This window comes from Physella acuta, unplaced genomic scaffold (genome assembly GCF_028476545.2).
Source record: "Physella acuta isolate Inbredline_101_S28 unplaced genomic scaffold, ASM2847654v3 ptg000357l, whole genome shotgun sequence".
NCBI lineage: Eukaryota > Metazoa > Mollusca > Gastropoda > Physidae > Physella > Physella acuta.
Window position 1 is genome coordinate 880,610 of NW_026731876.1, and position 23,616 is coordinate 904,225.

A 23,616-nucleotide genomic window follows, 5' to 3' on the forward strand; every position below is an offset into this window, starting at 1 on the left:
ACGGGGGTCTGAAGTAGGACGGGGGTCTGAAGTAGGACGGGGTCTGAAGTAGGACGGGGGTCTGAAGTAGGACGGGGGTCTGAAGTAGGACAGGACGGGGGTCTGAAGTAGGACGGGGGTCTGAAGTAGGACGGGGGTCTGAAGTAGGACGGGGGTCTGAAGTAGGACGGGGGTCTGAAGTAGGACGGGGGTCTGAAGTAGGACGGGGGTCTGAAGTAGGACGGGGGTCTGAGGTAGGACGGGGGTCTGAAGTAGGACGGGGGTCTGAAGTAGGACAGGACGGGGGTCTGAAGTAGGACGGGGGTCTGAAGTGGGACAGGACGGGGGTCTGAAGTAGGACGGGGGTCTGAGGTAGGACGGGGGTCTGAAGTAGGACGGGGGTCTGAAGTAGGACAGGACGGGGGTCTGAAGTAGGACGAGGGTCTGAAGTTTGGACAGGACGGGGGTCTGAAGTAGGACGGGGGTCTGAAGTAGGACAGGACGAGGGTCTGAAGTAGGACAGAACGGGGGTCTGAAGTAGGACGGGGGTCTGAAGTAGGACAGGACGGGGGTCTGAAGTAGGACAGGACGAGGGTCTGAAGTAGGACAGAACGGGGGTCTGAAGTAGGACAGGACGGGGGTCTGAAGTAGGACAGGACGGGGGTCTGAAGTAGGACAGGACGAGGGTCTGAAGTAGGACAGGACGGGGGTCTGAAGTAGGACGGGGGTCTGAAGTAGGACAGGACGAGGGTCTGAAGTAGGACAGGACGAGGGTCTGAAGTAGGACAGGACGGGGGTCTGAAGTAGGACAGGACGGGGGTCTGAAGTAGGACAGGACGGGGGTCTGAAGTAGGACAGGACGGGGGTCTGAAGTAGGACGGGGGTCTGAAGTAGGACGGGGGTCTAAAGTAGGACGAGGGTCTGAAGTAGGACGGGGGTCTGAAGTAGGACGGGGGTCTAAAGTACGACGAGGGTCTAAAGTACGACAGGACGGGGGTCTAAAGTACGACAGGACGGGGGTCTAAAGTACGACAGGACGGGGGTCTGAAGTAGGACGGGGGTCTAAAGTACGACGGGGGTCTGAAGTAGGACGGGGGTCTGAAGTAGGACGGGGGTCTGAAGTAGGACACGAGGTTCTGAAGTAGGACGGGGGTCTAAAGTAGGACACGAGGTTCTGAAGTAGGACGGGAGTCTGAAGTAGGACGGGGGTCTGAAGTAGGACGGGGGTCTGAAGTAGGACACGAGGTTCTGAAGTAGGACGGGGGTCTAAAGTAGGACACGAGGTTCTGAAGTAGGACGGGGGTCTAAAGTACGACGGGGGTCTAAAGTAGGACAGGACGGGGGTCTGAAGTAGGACGGGGGTCTGAAGTAGGACGGGGGTCTGAAGTAGGACGGGGGTCTGAAGTAGGACGGGGGTCTGAAGTAGGACGGGGGTCTGAAGTAGGACGGGGGTCTGAAGTAGGACGGGGGTCTGAAGTAGGACGGGGGTCTGAAGTAGGACGGGGGTCTGAAGTAGGACGGGGGTCTGAAGTAGGACAGGACGGGGGTCTGAAGTAGGACTGGGGTCTGAAGTAGGACAGGACGGGGGTCTGAAGTAGGACGGGAGTCTGAAGTACGACAGGACAGGGGTCTGAAGTAGGACGGGGGTCTGAAGTAGGACGGGGGTCTGAAGTAGGACTGGGGTCTGAAGTAGGACGGGGGTCTGAAGTACGACAGGACGGGGGTCTGAAGTAGGACGGGGGTCTGAAGTATGACGGGGGTCTAAAGTAGGACGGGGGTCTGAAGTAGGACGGGGGTCTGAAGTAGGACACGAGGTTCTGAAGTAGGACGGGGGTCTAAAGTAGGACACGAGGTTCTGAAGTAGGACGGGGGTCTGAAGTAGGACGGGGGTCTGAAGTAGGACTGGGGTCTGAAGTAGGACGGGGGTCTGAAGTAGGACGGGGGTCTGAAGTAGGACGGGGGTCTGAAGTAGGACGGGGGTCTGAAGTAGGACAGGACGGGGGTCTGAAGTAGGACAGGGGTCTGAAGTAGGACGGGGTCTGAAGTAGGACGGGGGTCTGAAGTAGGACGGGGGTCTGAAGTAGGACAGGACGGGGGTCTGAAGTAGGACAGGACGGGGGTCTGAAGTAGGACAGGGGTCTGAAGTAGGACAGGACGGGGGTCTGAAGTAGGACGGGGGTCTGAAGTAGGACGGGGGTCTGAAGTAGGACGGGGGTCTGAAGTAGGACGGGGGTCTGAAGTAGGACGGGGGTCTGAAGTAGGACAGGACGGGGGTCTGAAGTAGGACGGGGGTCTGAAGTAGGACGGGGATCTGAAATAGGACGGGGTCTTAAGTAGGACATTTGTAAAAATCTCGATTTTTACTTTCTCGTATATACGTAGTATAGAGAAAGTATTGTAATCGTGCAAAAAAAAAAAAAATCGAGATTTTTACAAATCTCGACGTTTTACACCTCACTGATACGGAAAAACATAATTTTGCAATCTTGTCGTATGTCTCTCTGTGTGTGTGTGTGTGTGTCTGTGTCTGTGTGTCGGTGTGTAAACACGATTACTTGAGTACCGTTACAGCTAGGTTGATGAAATTTCATATATAAGTATTTTATCAAAATCGTAGATCCGTATCAACTTTTGAGCGAATTCCGATAACCGGAAGTGGTACTTTTTCTACTTTGAATTTTTCAAAAGCCTATAACTTGAGTACTATTTCAGATAGATAAATGAAATTTGAAATGTAAGTAAAAGATCTAATTCTCTACCTTCTGTCAAATTTTGAGTAATTTCCATTGACCGGAAGTACTTATTTACGCTATTTCCGATTTCTCAAAAAACGCATGTAAATTTATAAAGTAGTAATAATATTGCGCACTATTATGCGCTTTTTTATTTAGCGTTCACTTGGTGTGCATTTCTTTTTTCTACGAGATTATATTCTATTTTAAGAAATGTGAGTATTTAAAATGGATTAAAAATCATGTCTAGAAGTCTATATCCCGAGTTGCCATCCCCTGTAGTGTTATATTAGAATATTCGAGAAAGTTTAGGGGAGATCACTCCCGGTTTATTTTTTTTTTGCACGATTACAATACTTTCTCTATACTACGTATATACGAGAAAGTAAAAAAAGAATTCACAATAATGTAGGAATGAATGATTTTGAAACACTTTTGAGGAATGTAAAAATAAATGTGTTAATATTAATGTAGCAATGATTTATTTGTTTAGAAGAATGTAATAGTCTGAAGCGACTTTTTAAAAAAAAAAAAATCTGGATAAAAAAAAAACAGGTAGACAAAACCATGATTGAAAAAAAAACCCAGATGAATCCGTTCTTTCAGTTTTGAGGGTCTGCATGCTCTCTGTTGTAAATCTACAAAAACAACTGTAAATCTAGATAAAGAGTTGTAAATGTACACAAACAACCGTAAATCTACGCTAAACATTCATTGAAATAATTCCAGAACATTGTCCTTGACCTACCTTAAATTCCTTCTCCACTTCCGCTAACTTCATCATTTCCTGCCGGAGTTCAAAGGTCGTCATGATGGGGTCAGGGCTGGACAAGGCCATGTACGCAGGGCTGGCCAGGGCCCTGTAGGCGTTGAGCCGTGACCTTGACCGCTTTAATGAGTCGTAGTTTTGTTTGGTGACACAGTCCTGGCACTTGCAGGAGATGGGGTGTGGCTTCTCGATGGTGTGGTTCCTGGACAGGAACATCTGGATGATCTCGTGGTTGTTGTAGTGGGCCGCCAGGATCAGCGGCGTTATATCCGGGGGGAACTGGCTCTTCTCCTCCAGCCTGAAGAAGGCGTCCCCCCCACCCATGCGCCGCAGTTTGTCCTCCCCCGCCATGAAGTTGGGGTGCTCGATGATGAGCTTGACGATCTTGGTGGCGCCCTTGGAGATGGCGTGGAGCAGAGCCTCCTCGATGCAGTTGAAGCTGAGGTTGTCCAGCAAGATCTCGATGACGTCGAGTTTCTCCGAGTCTATGGCCAGGTGCAGGGCGTTGCGCCCCATGTAGTCCACACAGTTGACGTTGAGCGAGCTCTCCACCGAATCCTCTAGGGACTGACGTACGATACCCACGTCACCCAGGTAGGCGGCGTTAAGAAACACACGTTCTTCATCTGTCAGCTGCCGGGGGGGGGGGGAAGGAAAAAACAAAAGTTTTCATGACAACTGACAGGTTTAATAAAAAACTGAGAAGTGAAAATTGTCTGTAATTTTTTTTTACGGGACTTTGTTTTGTGGAATTATTGCCAGGACAAAACATTCTCTGGTCAAATATTTCAACACATTTTCTATGTGATGTTATGTGTTGATGTGGGTATATGATGTTATGTCTTGATGTGGGTATGTGATGTTATGTCTTGATGTGGCTATGTGATGTTATGTCTTGATGTGGCTATGTGATGTTATGTCTTAATGTGGGTAGGTGATGTTATGTCTTGATGTGATGTTATGTCTTGATGTTGGTATGTGATGTTATGTCTTGATGTGGGTATGTGATGTTATGTCTTGATGTGGGTATGTGATGTTATGTCTTGATGTGGGTATGTGGTGTTATGTCTTGATGTGGGTAGGTGATGTTATGTCTTGATGTGGCTATGTGATGTTATGTCTTAATGTGGGTATGCGATGTTATGTCTTGATGTGGGTATGTGGTGTTATGTATTGATGTGGGTATGTGGTGTTATGTCTTGATGTGGGTATGTGATGTTATGTCTTGATGTGGGTATGTGGTGTTATGTCTTGATGTGGGTATGTGATGTTATGTATTGATGTGGGTATGTGATGTTATGTCTTGATGTGGGTATGTGATGTTATGTCTTGATGTGGCTATGTGATGTTATGTCTTAATGTGGGTAGGTGATGTTATGTCTTGATGTGGGTATGTGATGTTATGTCTTAATGTGGGTAGGTGATGTTATGTCTTGATGTGGGTATGTGATGTTATGTATTGATGTGGGTATGTGGTGTTATGTCTTGATGTGGGTATGTGATGTTATGTCTTAATGTGGGTAGGTGATGTTATGTCTTGATGTGGCTATGTGATGTTATGTCTTAATGTGGGTAGGTGATGTTATGTCTTGATGTGGGTATGTGATGTTATGTCTTAATGTGGGTAGGTGATGTTATGTCTTGATGTGGGTAGGTGATGTTATGTCTTGATGTGGGTAGGTGATGTTATGTCTTGATGTGGCTATGTGATGTTATGTATTGATGTGGGTATGTGATGTTATGTCTTGATGTGGGTAGGTGATGTTATGTCTTGATGTGGCTATGTGATGTTATGTATTGATGTGGGTATGTGATGTTATGTCTTGATGTGGGTATGTGATGTTATGTCTTGATGTGGGTAGGTGATGTTATGTCTTGATGTGGCTATGTGATGTTATGTCTTGATGTGGCTATGTGATGTTATGTCTTGATGTGGGTATGTGATGTTATGTCTTGATGTGGGTATGTGATGTTATGTCTTGATGTGGGTAGGTGATGTTATGTCTTGATGTGGGTATGTGATGTTATGTATTGATGTGGGTATGTGGTGTTATGTCTTGATGTGGGTATGTGGTGTTATGTCTTGATGTGGTATGTGATGTTATGTCTTGATGTGGGTATGTGATGTTATGTCTTGATGTGGGTATGTGGTGTTATGTCTTGATGTGGCTATGTGATGTTATGTCTTGATGTGGGTATGTGATGTTATGTCTTGATGTGGGTATGTGATGTTATGTCTTGATGTGGGTAGGTGATGTTATGTCTTGATGTGATGTTATGTCTTGATGTGGTATGTGATGTTATGTCTTGATGTGGCTATGTGATGTTATGTCGTGATGTGGGTATGTGATGTTATGTCTTGATGTGGGTATGTGGTGTTATGTCTTGATGTGGCTATGTGATGTTATGTCTTGATGTGGGTATGTGATGTTATGTCTTGATGTGGTATGTGATGTTATGTCTTGATGTGGCTATGTGATGTTATGTCTTGATGTGGGTATGTGATGTTATGTCTTGATGTGGGTAGGTGATGTTATGTCTTGATGTGGCTATGTGATGTTATGTCTTGATGTGGGTATGTGATGTTATGTCTTGATGTGGGTATGTGATGTTATGTCTTGATGTGGGTAGGTGATGTTATGTCTTGATGTGATGTTATGTCTTGATGTGGTATGTGATGTTATGTCTTGATGTGGTATGTGGTGTTATGTCTTGATGTGGGTAGGTGATGTTATGTCTTGATGTGGCTATGTGATGTTATGTCTTGATGTGGGTATGTGATGTTATGTCTTGATGTGGGTATGTGATGTTATGTCTTGATGTGGGTAGGTGATGTTATGTCTTAATGTGGGTAGGTGATGTTATGTCTTGATGTGATGTTATGTCTTGATGTTGGTATGTGATGTTATGTCTTGATGTGGGTATGTGATGTTATGTCTTGATGTGGGTATGTGATGTTATGTCTTGATGTGGGTATGTGGTGTTATGTCTTGATGTGGGTAGGTGATGTTATGTCTTGATGTGGCTATGTGATGTTATGTCTTAATGTGGGTATGCGATGTTATGTCTTGATGTGGGTATGTGGTGTTATGTATTGATGTGGGTATGTGGTGTTATGTCTTGATGTGGGTATGTGATGTTATGTCTTGATGTGGGTATGTGGTGTTATGTCTTGATGTGGGTATGTGATGTTATGTATTGATGTGGGTATGTGATGTTATGTCTTGATGTGGGTATGTGATGTTATGTCTTGATGTGGCTATGTGATGTTATGTCTTAATGTGGGTAGGTGATGTTATGTCTTGATGTGGGTATGTGATGTTATGTCTTAATGTGGGTAGGTGATGTTATGTCTTGATGTGGGTATGTGATGTTATGTATTGATGTGGGTATGTGGTGTTATGTCTTGATGTGGGTATGTGATGTTATGTCTTAATGTGGGTAGGTGATGTTATGTCTTGATGTGGCTATGTGATGTTATGTCTTAATGTGGGTAGGTGATGTTATGTCTTGATGTGGGTATGTGATGTTATGTCTTAATGTGGGTAGGTGATGTTATGTCTTGATGTGGGTATGTGGTGTTATGTCTTGATGTGGGTAGGTGATGTTATGTCTTGATGTGGCTATGTGATGTTATGTATTGATGTGGGTATGTGATGGTATGTCTTGATGTGGGTAGGTGATGTTATGTCTTGATGTGGCTATGTGATGTTATGTATTGATGTGGGTATGTGATGTTATGTCTTGATGTGGGTATGTGATGTTATGTCTTGATGTGGGTAGGTGATGTTATGTCTTGATGTGGCTATGTGATGTTATGTCTTGATGTGGCTATGTGATGTTATGTCTTGATGTGGGTATGTGATGTTATGTCTTGATGTGGGTATGTGATGTTATGTCTTGATGTGGGTAGGTGATGTTATGTCTTGATGTGGGTATGTGATGTTATGTATTGATGTGGGTATGTGGTGTTATGTCTTGATGTGGGTATGTGGTGTTATGTCTTGATGTGGTATGTGATGTTATGTCTTGATGTGGGTATGTGATGTTATGTCTTGATGTGGGTATGTGGTGTTATGTCTTGATGTGGCTATGTGATGTTATGTCTTGATGTGGGTATGTGATGTTATGTCTTGATGTGGGTATGTGATGTTATGTCTTGATGTGGGTAGGTGATGTTATGTCTTGATGTGATGTTATGTCTTGATGTGGTATGTGATGTTATGTCTTGATGTGGCTATGTGATGTTATGTCTTGATGTGGGTATGTGATGTTATGTCTTGATGTGGGTATGTGGTGTTATGTCTTGATGTGGCTATGTGATGTTATGTCTTGATGTGGGTATGTGATGTTATGTCTTGATGTGGTATGTGATGTTATGTCTTGATGTGGCTATGTGATGTTATGTCTTGATGTGGGTATGTGATGTTATGTCTTGATGTGGGTAGGTGATGTTATGTCTTGATGTGGCTATGTGATGTTATGTCTTGATGTGGGTATGTGATGTTATGTCTTGATGTGGGTATGTGATGTTATGTCTTGATGTGGGTAGGTGATGTTATGTCTTGATGTGATGTTATGTCTTGATGTGGTATGTGATGTTATGTCTTGATGTGGTATGTGGTGTTATGTCTTGATGTGGGTAGGTGATGTTATGTCTTGATGTGGCTATGTGATGTTATGTCTTGATGTGGGTATGTGATGTTATGTCTTGATGTGGGTATGTGATGTTATGTCTTGATGTGGGTAGGTGATGTTATGTCTTGATGTGATGTTATGTCTTGATGTGGTATGTGATGTTATGTCTTGATGTGGCTATGTGATGTTATGTCTTGATGTGGGTATGTGGTGTTATGTCTTGATGTGGCTATGTGATGTTATGTCTTGATGTGGGTAGGTGATGTTATGTCTTGATGTGGGTAGGTTAGGTAGAGTTGTGTGGTTGAAAATGTGTTGGTGCGGGTGTGTGGATACACGTATATATGTAAAATTATGTAGGTGGGATGGTAGTAGCAGGCTTATGGCTCCAATGACTAATCTACACCTTAGCCTAACCACGGTGACTAATCTTCACCTTAACCTAACCATGACAACTGAAGTGAAACTAGCTAGACCAGCCTTAACTGACGGATCTCGACGAACTGGCTAAACTTTCAGAGACCAACTTTTTACAAACTTTTGTCTTATTCACAACGGCTGTTTCTAAAAATTGGTTTCCGAAAACAACGAAATAATATCTAATTTTAGTATAATTAAATATTAATTACTCCTAAAAATCAATTAAAAGATTACAAAAATTAAAAAAGGAGATGATATGATTAATCTCTAGCGAACACCCCATCTACCTTGCTACAACCTATTGGTCACGGGTGGTTGGTTTGACGAGCATGGACGTCCAGGTATAATGACCCCTCTGGGACCGTAGGGCCAACACCGTTAACTAAATAAATGGGACCCCAAGCGTAGGACCAACACCGTTAACTAAAGAAATGGGACCCCAAGCGTAGGAAGTGTTTCTTCCAGACTTGTTTCTCCGGGGGGCACTTGAAATTTGGGGGGGGGGGGTCGGTAGACTTTCTTCGGGGAAGGGGGGCGGACACTGTTAAAAGTATGCCTGGAAGAAACTCTGAGCGTAGGACCAACACCGTTGACTAAATAAATGGGACCCCAACCTTAGGACCAACACCGTTAACTAAATAAAAGCTTACTGTAATAGAACACTTATTTTATTATTGCAGATTACTAAGAGAAATGATCTCTTTATTAAGAGAATTCCCAGAACAATATTTTCAGAACGGCTTAACATTTTAATATTAGAAACTATTTTTTTCAAGCTAAAACAACAACCGTAAAGGCTATTTAGAGAAGAGAGGGGACGGGCGGGCGGGGGACGGGCGGGAGATTAATGACGGTCGGGCGGCAATTCTGGGTGCTCCGATTAAACAATTTATTCCAGTCAAATGCTTTAGTAAGTTCAATCAATACAGACTTAAGTCAGGTACCAACAACCACGTGACCGGATCAAGTGACTGTCTCACGTGATACGGTCACGTGACCGCATCACGTGACTCTTGTATCACGTGACTGTACCACGTGACTGTACGCGACCAGGCAACTAAACAAGTAACCTAACGTAAGACTACATAAAGTAATCCGAATGGAACAAATGTATCCCAACATGTTTCGACCCAAGGTCTCCACCAGAGTGGGACGTGTAAAATTACAACGTCTCATCTGCTGGGGTAGTCAGCCCGTGTTTGGTTGTTGTAACAGCTGGATTTACACGTGGTCGCTCTAACGGAAATGTTCGTTGTCCAGCCAACCAATCAGTCTATGGCGGACAAATATTTCATCTAGTTTTTATCTTTGTACTCGAATGGTGGGCGCTGATGAAGGCCTTGGGTCGAAACATCTGATGTCATTTTAATTGTGTTTACATTTCGAGACTGCTAAAACGAACAGTTTAAAAACATGAATTGACAAATGGACGCAGTAAAGTTCCAAAACGAGGCTGCCGAAATGACCTTCACCTTGGCAAATGTTCTACCCATCAGGAACTGTAAGCCGTTCCCCAGGTAGGGGCCATTGAGGAAAGAGTTGTAGTAGAGAATTCTTTGGTCGTCTGCCTCTTCATAGCTGTCGTCTGCAACATTGTCCGCCTCGCTGAAAGATCCGACACGGAACATTTTAAATGTTCTCACGCCCAGACGAGGCCGGGCATTCTGCGACTAGAACAAACGGACTCAAATCTCCAGAGTTTAGGTATCGGAATTCAAAAAACAAAACTGCCAAATAAATACTTTACGATCACCCAGGTTTAGAAAATCCAGGTTTTGAATTAGCACCGCCACACATTAGCACAGAGAAATGGATTTTTGACGTGCGAACAGACTTCCGGCGTAGGAGAAGAAAACAGCCGAGGTTTAGTGTACACAAGTCGTTAGACGGGAATCACGTGACTACAAGAACACGACAAAACACATCTTCAGAAAAACGGGTTTGTTGCGCTAAAGGCTTAGAGTACTAGCCACCCCCCCCCTTTCCACCGTAACTAGTGACGTCATCAGCAGCAAAATGGCGAAAGCAGTGGAGTGTCACAGATCTAGCTAGCCACGGGGTGGGGCACCGCTGGGGTGGGGCAGGCCGCTGGGGTGGGGCAGGCCGGTACAGTGGTAAATTGGCCGAGGATTGATTAGCAGTTTGATGGGATTTATAAGGAATAAAAAAAAATATAAAAAATCCCGATGACAGCAAGAATTTATCTCACAGCTTGTCAAAAACGTCAGAGTAACGGCTAACAATTTACACCACACGTACGTCAGATTCACGGCTAACAATTTACACACGTACGTCAGATTAACGGCTAACAATTTACACACGTACGTCAGATTAACGGCTAACAATTTACACCACACGTACGTCAGATTAACGGCTAACAATTTACACCACACGTACGTCAGATTCACGGCTAACAATTTACACCACACGTACGTCAGATTCACGGCTAACAATTTACACCACACGTACGTCAGATTCACGGCTAACAATTTACACCACACGTACGTCAGATTCACGGCTAACAATTTACACCACACGTACGTCAGATTCACGGCTAACAATTTATACCACACGTACGTCAGATTCACGGCTAACAATTTACACCACACGTACGTCAGATTCACGGCTAATAATTTACACCACACGTACGTCAGATTAACGGCTAACAATTTACACCACACGTACGTCAGATTAACGGCTAACAATTTACACCACACGTACGTCAGATTAACGGCTAACAATTTACACCACACGTACGTCAGATTAACGGCTAACAATTTACACCACACGTACGTCAGATTAACGGCTAACAATTTACACACGAGCGTCAGATTAACGGCTAACAATTTACACAACTTTTGACTGTCCAACAGAACTCATGGAGTCGACACGCAACTTCCGGTCTTTCTACACAGCACTTTATAACAACCCGGCACAATTCTGTTTGCAGCCGGCAGAATCCAGTTTGTAGCCGGCAGAATCCAGTTTGTAGCCGGCAGAATCCAGTTTGTAGCCGGCAGAATCCAGTTTGTAGCCGGCAGAATCCAGTTTGTAGCCGGCAGAATCCAGTTTGTAGCCGGCATAGAACCTGCTTAAAGCCGGCAGAGCACCTGCTTAAAGCCGGCAGAAGCCTGCGTACATTCATGCAACAAGTGCTAGCAGCGCACGTAAAAAATCTGGGATAGATTGCCGGCCTTCACCCTGCCTTTTGAGTGATGTTAGAATACAAGACCCCACCCACCCCACCCACCCCACCCCACCCCGCAACTTCCATCGTGTCTAGACGGCCGTCATAGAAGAGACCCCCACCCCACCCCCTCCCTGGGGAGAGGACATATCCCACTCAGTTTTTATTAATAACTTTTACAGAACTTTAAATAGCTCACTTAGTTGGGAGTTTGAATATTTGTATATCTTGTATTTTTCTGGTGTTTATAGCGTACAGTCTGTAGTTCTTCACCAAGGTTGAGGTCAAAGGTTGAGGTCAAATCTCCTGACCTTGGAAATACGACTCGACGTGGTCAGCTGGTTATTTTAAAATGGTACCGTGTCCGGCTTGTGGTCGTCACCACGAAACAAATCAACTGAGAAACAAATCAACTGAGAAACAAATCAACTGAGAAACAAATCAACTGAGAAACAAATCAACTGAGAAACAAATCAACTGAGAAACAAATCAACTGAGAAACAAATCAACTGAGAAACAAATCAACTGAGAAACAAATCAACTGAGAAACAAATCAACTGAGAAACAAATCAACTGAGAAACAAAGCGGACATGACGTCACGCTCAGTGTCATCAACACATCCCAGCTCACGGCCCAGAGCCACATGTAACGGAGCTTGTGATTGGCCAGGGTAAAGCATGGCGTCTACTGACAAAACTTGACAAGATGGCGTCTACTGACTGACAAAACTTGACAACATGGCGTCTACTGACTGACAAAACTTGACAACATGGCGTCTACTGACTGACAAAACTTGACAAGATGGCGGCTACTCAGTAAAAAGACGAAAACCAATGTCTTATTCTGTGCGCTCAAAACACTAATGATCCATCGATCTTATCAATATGGTGGTCGCGTGGATTAGTGTAGTCACGGAGTGTCTGGTGCATTTAATCATCTGGTTCAATTAGTGCAACCGTCACTGTACTCAGTCAATACCCGCGTACGAGACTTGTCACACCAAACTTGTCACACCACCAACTTGTCACACCAAACTTGTCACACCACCAAACTTGTCACACCAAACTTGTCACACCACCAAACTTGTCACACCCCCAAACTTGTCACACCAAACTTGTCACACCAACCACCAAACTTGTCACACCACCAAACTTGTCACACCACCAAACTTGTCACACCAACCACCAAACTTGTCACACCACCAAACTTGTCACACCAACCACCAAACTTGTCACACCACCAAACATGTCACACCATCAAACTTGTCACGCCAACCACCAAACTTGTCACACCACCAAACTTGTCACACCAAACTTGTCACACCACCAAACTTGTCACACCAAACTTGTCACACCACCAAACTTGTCACACCAAACTTGTCACACCACCAAACTTGTCACACCAACCACCAAACTTGTCACATCAAACTTGTCACACCCCCAAACTTGTCACACCCCCAAACTTGTCACACCAAACTTGTCACACCACCAAACTTGTCACACCAACAAACTTGTCACACCAACCACCAAACTTGTCACATCAAACTTGTCACACCACCAAACTTGTCACACCATCAAATTTGTCACACAAACCACCAAACTTGTCATACCACCAAACTTGTCACACCAATAAACCCAACCACCAAACTTATCACACCACCAAACTTGTCAGTTCACACACCGGCCAACAGGTCACCGACCGAGTTCGATCGGTCGTGTTTACCTCATGTGTTTATTCCCCCCCCCCCCCCCCCCGCCCACATCACCCCAACCCCCTCCCCCACACGCCATTAATGACGTCACAATTAACAAGAACTTCGGTATTTAATTAGCGCCTGCACTCCCCCGTGTTTACAGCGACTTTTGCCGGAACTTGGCGGTTTTTTTTAATGCCGGTTCTACCCCACCCTCCCCTCCACACGTGGCCACATACTCCCCCCACTTCCATGCAATGTTATATAAAACGTTCATAGACAACATAACACATTGTATACACCTGTACTGAACAAACTTAGGACACATGTACATAACAGACCTTGCTTACGGGCGGCAATCAACCATGCCTACAGACGGAAATCAACCTTTCCTACAGACGGCAATCAACCTTGCCTACAGACGGCAATCAACCTTGCCTACAGACGGCAATCAACCATGCCTGCAGACGGCAATCAACCTTGCCTACAGACGGCAATCAACCTTGCCTACAGACAGAAATCGACCTTTCCTACATACGGCAATCAACTTTGCCTACAGACGGCAATCAACCTTGCCCACAGACGGCAATCAACCTTTCCTACAGACGGCAATCAACCTTGCCTACAGACGGCAATCAACCTTTCCTACAGACGGCAATCAACCTTGCCTACAGACAGAAATCGACCTTTCCTACAGACGGCAATCAACTTTGCCTACAGACGGCAATCAACCTTGCCGACTGGGCTAATCTATCTCGCTTGTCCACAACTTGCCCTCGTGCTGGACATTGATTAGCCCGAGTAGACGTTGATTGGACGCTAAAAATAAACATCTTTGTGCACAAGTTGGGGGGGCTCATTTAGAGGTGACACTACTGCTGGTAGTCTTGTGTTGGTCCCAGTGTTGCTGTGGTGGGTGTGGTGTTATGGTGTGGTGTGATGGTGTGATGGTGTGATGGTGTGGTGTGATGGTGTGGTGGGTGTGGTGTGATGGTGTGGTGTGATGGTGTGGTGTGATGGTGTGGTGTGATGGTGTGATGGTGTGGTGTGATGGTGTGGTGGGTGTGGTGTGATGGTGTGGTGTGATGGTGTGGTGTGATGGTGTGGTGTGATGGTGTGGTGTGATGGTGTGGTGGTGTGGTGGTGTGGTGGTGTTATGTGATGATGTGGTGGTGTGGTGGTGTGGTGTGATGGTGTAGTGTGATAATGCGGTGTGATGGTGTGGTGGGTGTGGTGTGATGGTGTGATGGTGTGGTGTGATGTGATGATGTGGTGGTGTGGTGGGTGTGGTGTGATGGTGTGGTGGGTGTGGTGTTACGGGTATGGTGTGATGTGATGGTGTGGTGTGATGTGGTGGTGTGATGGTGTGATGTGGTGTGATGGTATGATGGTGTGGTGTGATGGTGTGATGGTCTGGTGTGATGGTGTGGTGTGATGGTGTGGTGTGATGGTGTGGTGGTGTGGTGGTGTGGTGGTGTGGTGGTGTTATGTGATGATGTGGTGGTGTGGTGGTGTGGTGTGATGGTGTAGTGTGATAATGCGGTGTGATGGTGTGGTGGGTGTGGTGTGATGGCGTGATGGTGTGGTGTGATGTGATGATGTGGTGGTGTGGTGGATGTGGTGTGATGGTGTGGTGGTGTGGTGGGTGTGGTGTTACGGGTATGGTGTGATGTGATGGTGTGGTGTGATGTGGTGTGATGGTGTGATGGTGTGGTGTGATGGTGTGATGGTGTGGTGTGATGGTGTGGTGTGATGGTGTGGTGTGATGGTGTGGTGTGATGGTGTGGTGTGATGGTGTGGTGTGATGGTGTGGTGTGATGGTGTGGTGTGGTGTGATGTGATGGTGTGGTGTGATGGTGTGGTGTGATGGTGTGGTGTGATGGTTTGGTGTGATGGTGTGGTGTGATGGTGTGATGGTGTGGTGTGATGGTGTGGTGTGATGGTGTGGTGTGATGGTGTGGTGTGATGGTGTGGTGTGATGGTGTGGTGTGATGGTGTGGTGTGATGGTGTGGTGTGATGGTGTGGTGTGATGGTGTGGTGTGGTGTGATGTGATGGTGTGGTGTGATGGTGTGGTGTGATGGTGTGGTGTGATGGTTTGGTGTGATGGTGTGGTGTGATGGTGTGATGGTGTGGTGTGATGGTGTGGTGTGATGGTGTGGTGTGATGGTGTGGTGTGATGGTGTAGTGTGGTGGTGTGATGTGATATTGTGGTGGTGTTGTGTGATGGTGTTGTGTGATGGTGTGGTGTGATGGTGTGATGTGATATTGTGGTGGTGTGGTGGTGTGGTGTGATGGTGTGATGTGATATTGTGTTGGTGTTGTGTGATGGTGTGGTGTGATGGTGTGGTGTGGTGTGATGGTGTGGTGTGATGGTGTGGTGTGGGGGCGTGGTGTGATGGTGTGGTGTGATGGTGTGGTGTGATGGTGTGGTGTGATGGTGTGATGTGATAGTGTGATGGTGTGATGTGATGGTGTGATGTGATGTGATGGTGTTGTGTGATGGTGTGGTGTGGTGTGATGGTGTGGTGTGATGGTGTGGTGTGATGGTGTGGTGTGATGGTGTGATGGTGTTGTGTGATGGTGTGATGTGATAGTGTGGTGGTGTTGTGTGATGGTGTGATGTGATAGTGTGATGGTGTTGTGTGATGGTGTTGTGTGATGGTGTGGTGTGATGGTGTGGTGTGATGGCGTGGTGTGATGGTGTTGTGTGATGGTGTGGTGTGATGGTGTGGTGTGATGGTGTGGTGTGATGGTGTGATGTGATGGTGTGATGGTGTTGTGTGATGGTGTGATGTGATAGTGTGGTGGTATTGTGTGATGGTGTGATGTGATAGTGTGATGGTGTTGTGTGATGGTGTTGTGTGATGGTGTGGTGTGATGGTGTGGTGTGATGGTGTGATGTGATGGTGTGATGTGATGGTGTGATGTGATAGTGTGATGGTGTTGTGTGATGGTGTGATGTGATGGTGTGGTGTGATGGTGTGGTGTGATGGTGTGGTGTGATGGTGTGATGTGATGGTGTGGTGTGATGGTGTGATGTGATGGTGTGATGTGATGGTGTGATGTGATGGTGTGATGTGATGGTGTGATGTGATGGTGTGATGTGATGGTGTGATTTGATGGTGTGGTGTGATGGTGTGATGTGATGGTGTGGTGTGATGGTGTGGTGTGATAGTGTGGTGGTGTTGTGTGATGGTGTTGTGTGATGGTGTGATGTGATGGTCTGGTGTGATGGTGTAGTGTGATGGTATGATGTGATAGTGTGGTGGTGTTGTGTGATGGTGTTGTTTGATGGTGTGGTGTGATGGTGTGGTGTGATGGTGTGATGTGATAGTGTGGTGGTGTTGTGTGATGGTGTTGTGTGATGGTGTGGTGTGATGGTGTAGTGTGATTGTGTGATGTGATAGTGTGGTGGTGTTGTGTGATGGTGTGATGTGATGGTGTGGTGTGATGTGATAGTGTGGTGGTGTTGTGTGATGGTGTTGTTTGATGGTGTGGTGTGATGGTGTGGTGTGATGGTGTGATGTGATAGTGTGGTGGTGTTGTGTGATGGTGTTGTGTGATGGTGTGGTGTGATGGTGTAGTGTGATTGTGTGATGTGATAGTGTGGTGGTGTTGTGTGATGGTGTGATGTGATGGTGTGGTGTGATGTGATAGTGTGGTGGTGTTGTGTGATGGTTTGAGGCATCACTAAGCACATCCCAACTTCTCGTCTTCCACCCGTCCGTTCTCTCACCCACCTCACCCGTCCGTCCCCCCACCCAACCCGTCCGTCCCCCCACCCAACCCGTCCGTCCCCCCACCCGTCCCCCATTCAACCTAAAATTTCCACCACCCCCCTCCCCCAATTTACTTTTCTTCAAACCAACACTCTCGCCTCTCCATACCGTATAAGTGAGCAGGTATCGATTACACAAGTATCGATACCGGAAATGGCACCGATATTTCCTTCCACCCAAATGTTCATTTAAAATCCCATTAAACACCGCGTGGACTCTTACTTTCATTTGATTGTAGCCATTAGCATTGCATCGGTCTTGTCACATAATGAAATAATAGTCATCCTTCTTCTCGTCCAGTCCATGTTTTTAATCCTACCACACAGACCAGAAGCATTATGGGAGGTTTGGACCCAAGAAACACTGGGGGGGGGGGGGGGAAATGTGGGTGCCTGGGTCAAATAGATTTTATGTTACTGTGGGTCAAATAGCAGATTGTATTCTAGCTTAATCAAGTTTTATGTTTCAGTTAAGTTTGTAAATATTTGGGGGCAGATGGAGTAGAGTTGACGTGTAACCTCGATATACTTCAGTCAGTCAGAGCCCAGGATCCGAACTCGAAACTTTCTCGACAATTGTAGTGCACTACCACCCGACCACCCCAAGCGAACGACTGCTACTCATGAAGTCCTGAGATCGGATCCAGTGATTTAGTCCTTATGACGTCACTCAGACAAATTGATCAATTAAAAAGGTTCAGATCAAAAGAGGAAATTCGAGCAGTTTACAACACGGTTTAACACAAGTGACAACACGGTTTAGCACAAGTGACAACACGGTTTAACACAAGTGACAACACGGTTTAACACAAGTGACAACACGGTTTAACACAATTGACAACACGGTTTAACACAAGTGACAACACGGTTTAACACAAGTGACAACACGGTTTAACACAAGTGACAACACGGTTTAACACAAGTGACAACACGGTTTAACACAATTGACAACACGGTTTAACACAAGTGACAACACGGTTTAACACAAGTGACAACACGGTTTAACACAAGTGACAACACGGTTTAACACAAGTGACAACACGGTTTAACAGCAAGCATATTGTGCGGATTCTACATGACCTTTTCGATTACCATAAATGTTTGGAAATATTTTGATTCTGGAATTGTTTCCTAGCCTCTATAACATTGTTTAAAGCAAAAGGAAACCCAAGTTGAAGGTCAAGTAAAAAATGTCTAGAAAATGATTAAACTTTAACAAAGTCCAAACATTGTGGTAATTTTTGTGTCTACCCAGATGGTTTTAAGTTGCCAGATAAATATTGCGCGCGAGAGTCAAACATTTATTTCAATTAAATAGGAGCACAGAACAGCGAGTCGAACCTTTTTACATCAGGCGGTTAGATAGTTTTGTTTTACAGTTGTCTAGAGCGGTTAGATAGTTTTGTTGTCTAGAGCGGTTAGATAGTTTTGTTTTACAGTTGTCTAGAGCGGTTAGATAGTTTTGTTGTCTAGAGCGGTTAGATAGTTTTGTTTTACAGTTGTCTAGGGCGGTTAGATAGTTTTGTTTTACTTTTGTCTAGAGCGGTTAGATAGTTTTGTTTTACAGTTGTCTAGAGCGGTTAGATAGTTTTGTTTTACAGTTGTCTAGAGCGGTTAGATAGTTTTGTTTTACAGTTGTCTAGAGCGGTTAGATAGCTTTGTTTTACAGTTGTCTAGAGCTGTTAGATAGTTTTGTTTGTACAGTTGTCTAGAGCGGTTAGATAGTTTTGTTTTACGGTTGTCTAGAGCGGTTAGATAGTTTTGTTTTACAGTTGTCTAGGGCGGTTAGATAGTTTTGTTTTACAGTTGTCTAGGCCGGTTAGATAGTTTTGTTTTACAGTTGTCTAGAGCGGTTAGATAGTTTTGTTTTACAGTTGTCTAGAGCGGTTAGATAGTTTTGTTTTACAGTTGTCTAGAGCGGTTAGATAGTTTTGTTGTCTAGAGCGGTTAGATAGTTTTGTTGTCTAGAGCGGTTAGATAGTTTTGTTTTACAGTTGTCTAGGGCGGTTAGATAGTTTTGTTGTCTAGGGCGGTTAGATAGTTTTGTTTTACAGTTGTCTAGAGCGGTTAGATAGTTTTGTTTTACAGTTGTCTAGAGCGGTTAGATAGTTTTGTTTTACAGTTGTCTAGAGCGGTTAGATAGTTTTGTTTTACAGTTGTCTAGAGCGGTTAGATAGTTTTGTTTTACAGTTGTCTAGGGCGGTTAGATAGTTTTGTTTTACAGTTGTCTAGAGCGGTTAGATAGTTTTGTTTTACAGTTGTCTAGGGCGGTTAGATAGTTTTGTTTTACAGTTGTCTAGAGCGGTTAGATAGTTTTGTTTTACAGTTGTCTAGAGCGGTTAGATAGTTTTGTTTTACAGTTGTCTAGGGCGGTTAGATAGTTTTGTTTTACAGTTGTCTAGAGCTGTTAGATAGTTTTGTTGTCTAGGGCGGTTAGATAGTTTTGTTTTACAGTTGTCTAGAGCGGTTAGATAGTTTTGTTTTACAGTTGTCTAGGCCGGTTAGATAGTTTTGTTGTCTAGGGCGGTTAGATAGTTTTGTTTTACAGTTGTCTAGAGCTGTTAGATAGTTTTGTTTTACAGTTGTCTAGAGCAGTTAGATAGTTTTGTTTTACAGTTGTCTAGAGCAGTTAGATAGTTTTGTTTTACAGTTGTCTAGAGCGGTTAGATAGTTTTGTTTTACAGTTGTTTAGAGCATTTAGATAGTTTTGTTGTCTAGGGCGGTTAGATAGTTTTGTTTTACAGTTGTCTAGAGCGGTTAGATAGTTTTGTTTTACAGTTGTCTAGAGCGGTTAGATAGTTTTGTTTTACAGTTGTCTAGAGCGGTTAGAAAGTTTTGTTTTACAGTTGTCTAGAGCGGTTAGATAGTTTTGTTTTACAGTTGTCTAGAGCTGTTAGATAGTTTTGTTTTACAGTTGTCTAGAGCGGTTAGATAGTTTTGTTTTGCAGTTGTCTAGAGCGGTTAGATAGTTTTGTTTTACAGTTGTCTAGAGCGGTTAGATAGTTTTGTTTTACAGTTGTCTAGAGCGGTTAGATAGTTTTGTTTTACTTTTGTCTAGAGCGGTTAGATAGTTTTGTTTTACAGTTGTCTAGGGCGGTTAGATAGTTTTGTTTTACAGTTGTTTAGAGCGGTTAGATAGTTTTGTTTTACAGTTGTCTAGAGCTGTTAGATAGTTTTGTTTTACAGTTGTCTAGAGCGGTTAGATAGTTTTGTTTTACAGTTGTCTAGAGCGGTTAGATAGTTTTGTTTTACAGTTGTCTAGAGCGGTTAGATAGTTTTGTTTTACAGTTGTCTAGGGCGGTTAGATAGTTTTGTTTTACAGTTGTCTAGAGCTGTTAGATAGTTTTGTTTGTACAGTTGTCTAGAGCGGTTAGATAGTTTTGTTTTACAGTTGTCTAGGGCGGTTAGATAGTTTTGTTTTACAGTTGTCTAGAGCGGTTAGATAGTTTTGTTTTACAGTTGTCTAGAGCGGTTAGATAGTTTTGTTTTACAGTTGTCTAGGGCGGTTAGATAGTTTTGTTTTACAGTTGTCTAGAGCGGTTAGATAGTTTTGTTTTACAGTTGTCTAGAGCGGTTAGATAGTTTTGTTTTACAGTTGTCTAGAGCGGTTAGATAGTTTTGTTTTACAGTTGTCTAGAGCGGTTAGATAGTTTTGTTTTACAGTTGTCTAGAGCGGTTAGATAGTTTTGTTTTACAGTTGTCTAGAGCGGTTAGATAGTTTTGTTTTACAGTTGTCTAGAGCGGTTAGATAGTTTTGTTTTACAGTTGTCTAGAGCGGTTAGATAGTTTTGTTTTACAGTTGTCTAGAGCGGTTAGATAGTTTTGTTTTACAGTTGTCTAGAGCGGTTAGATAGTTTTGTTTTACAGTTGTCTAGGGCGGTTAGATAGTTTTGTTTTACAGTTGTCTAGAGCGGTTAGATAGTTTTGTTTTACAGTTGTCTAGGGCGGTTAGATAGTTTTGTTTTACAGTTGTCTAGGGCGGTTAGATAGTTTTGTTTTACAGTTGTCTAGGGCGGTTAGATAGTTTTGTTGTCTAGGGCGGTTAGATAGTTTTGTTTTACAGTTGTCTAGAGCTGTTAGATAGTTTTGTTTGTACAGTTGTCTAGGGCGGTTAGATAGTTTTGTTTTACAGTTGTCTAGGCCGGTTAGATAGTTTTGTTGTCTAGGGCGGTTAGATAGTTTTGTTTTACAGTTGTCTAGAGCGGTTAGATAGTTTTGTTTTACAGTTGTCTAGAGCGGTTAGATAGTTTTGTTTTACAGTTGTCTAGAGCGGTTAGATAGTTTTGTTTTACTTTTGTCTAGGGCGGTTAGATAGTTTTGTTGTCTAGGGCGGTTAGATAGTTTTGTTTTACAGTTGTCTAGAGCGGTTAGATAGTTTTGTTTGTACAGTTGTCTAGAGCGGTTAGATAGTTTTGTTTTACAGTTGTCTAGAGCGGTTAGATAGTTTTGTTTTAAAGTTGTCTAGAGCGGTTAGATAGTTTTGTTTTACAGTTGTCTCATGTGGTTAGATAGTTTTGTTTTACAGTTGTTTAGAGCGGTTAGATAGTTTTGTTTTACAGTTGTCTAGAGCGGTTAGATAGTTTTGTTTGTACAGTTGTCTAGAGCGGTTAGATAGTTTTGTTTTACAGTTGTCTAGAGCGGTTAGATAGTTTTGTTTTACAGTTGTCTAGAGCGGTTAGATAGTTTTGTTTGTACAGTTGTCTAGAGCGGTTAGATAGTTTTGTTGTCTAGGGCGGTTAGATAGTTTTGTTTTACAGTTGTCTAGAGCGGTTAGATAGTTTTGTTGTCTAGAGCGTTTAGATAGTTTTGTTTGTACAGTTGTCTAGAGCGGTTAGATAGTTTTGTTTGTACAGTTGTCTAGAGCGGTTAGATAGTTTTGTTTTACAGTTGTCTAGAGCGGTTAGATAGTTTTGTTTTACAGTTGTCTAGAGCGGTTAGATAGTTTTGTTTTACAGTTGTTTAGAGCATTTAGATAGTTTTGTTGTCTAGGGCGGTTAGATAGTTTTGTTTTACAGTTGTCTAGAGCGGTTAGATAGTTTTGTTTTACAGTTGTCTAGAACGGTTAGATAGTTTTGTTTTACAGTTGTCTAGAGCGGTTAGATAGTTTTGTTTTACAGTTGTCTAGAGCGGTTAGATAGTTTTGTTTTACAGTTGTCTAGAGCTGTTAGATAGTTTTATTTTACAGTTGTCTAGAGCGGTTAGATAGTTTTGTTTTGCAGTTGTCTAGAGCGGTTAGATAGTTTTGTTTTACAGTTGTCTAGAGCTGTTAGATAGTTTTGTTTTACAGTTGTCTAGAGCGGTTAGATAGTTTTGTTTTACAGTTGTCTAGAGCGGTTAGATAGTTTTGTTTGTACAGTTGTCTAGAGCGGTTAGATAGTTTTGTTTTACAGTTGTCTAGGGCGGTTAGATAGTTTTGTTTTACAGTTGTCTAGGGCGGTTAGATAGTTTTGTTTTACGGTTGTCTCGAGCGGTTAGATAGTTTTGTTTTACAGTTGTCTAGGGCGGTTAGATAGTTTTGTTTTACAGTTGTCTAGAGCGGTTAGATAGTTTTGTTTTACAGTTGTCTAGGGCGGTTAGATAGTTTTGTTTTACAGTTGTCTAGAGCGGTTAGATAGTTTTGTTTTACAGTTGTCTAGGGCGGTTAGATAGTTTTGTTTTACAGTTGTCTAGGGCGGTTAGATAGTTTTGTTTTACAGTTGTCTAGGGCGGTTAGATAGTTTTGTTGTCTAGGGCGGTTAGATAGTTTTGTTTTACAGTTGTCTAGAGCTGTTAGATAGTTTTGTTTGTACAGTTGTCTAGGGCGGTTAGATAGTTTTGTTTTACAGTTGTCTAGGCCGGTTAGATAGTTTTGTTGTCTAGGGCGGTTAGATAGTTTTGTTTTACAGTTGTCTAGAGCGGTTAGATAGTTTTGTTGTCTAGGGCGGTTAGATAGTTTTGTTTTACAGTTGTCTAGAGCGGTTAGATAGTTTTGTTTTACAGTTGTCTAGAGCGGTTAGATAGTTGTGTTTTACAGTTGTCTAGAGCGGTTAGATAGTTTTGTTTTACAGTTGTCTAGGGCGGTTAGATAGTTTTGTTTTACAGTTGTCTAGGGCGGTTAGATAGTTTTGTTTTACGGTTGTCTAGGGCGGTTAGATAGTTTTGTTTTAAAGTTGTTTAGAGCGGTTAGATAGTTTTGTTTTGCAGTTGTCTAGAGCTGTTAGATAGTTTTGTTTGTACAGTTGTCTAGAGCGGTTAGATAGTTTTGTTTTACAGTTGTCTAGGGCGGTTAGATAGTTTTGTTTTACAGTTGTCTAGGGCGGTTAGATAGTTTTGTTTTACGGTTGTCTCGAGCGGTTAGATAGTTTTGTTTTACAGTTGTCTAGAGCGGTTAGATAGTTTTGTTTTACAGTTGTCTAGGGCGGTTAGATAGTTTTGTTT

The 23,616-nt window shown here is 43.6% G+C and overlaps 1 protein-coding gene across 1 annotated transcript in view; it reads right to left on the reverse strand.

Annotated features, from left to right (window-relative positions):
• Positions 1–23,616, reverse strand: part of LOC131941320 (short transient receptor potential channel 7) — a 168,661-nt gene that overhangs the window by 36,391 nt on the left and 108,654 nt on the right. Inside the window, exon 3 of the mRNA XM_059300523.1 lies at positions 3,460–4,113. Coding sequence (XP_059156506.1) covers positions 3,460–4,113 — 654 coding nt within the window. The remainder of the gene's footprint in view (positions 1–3,459; positions 4,114–23,616) is intronic.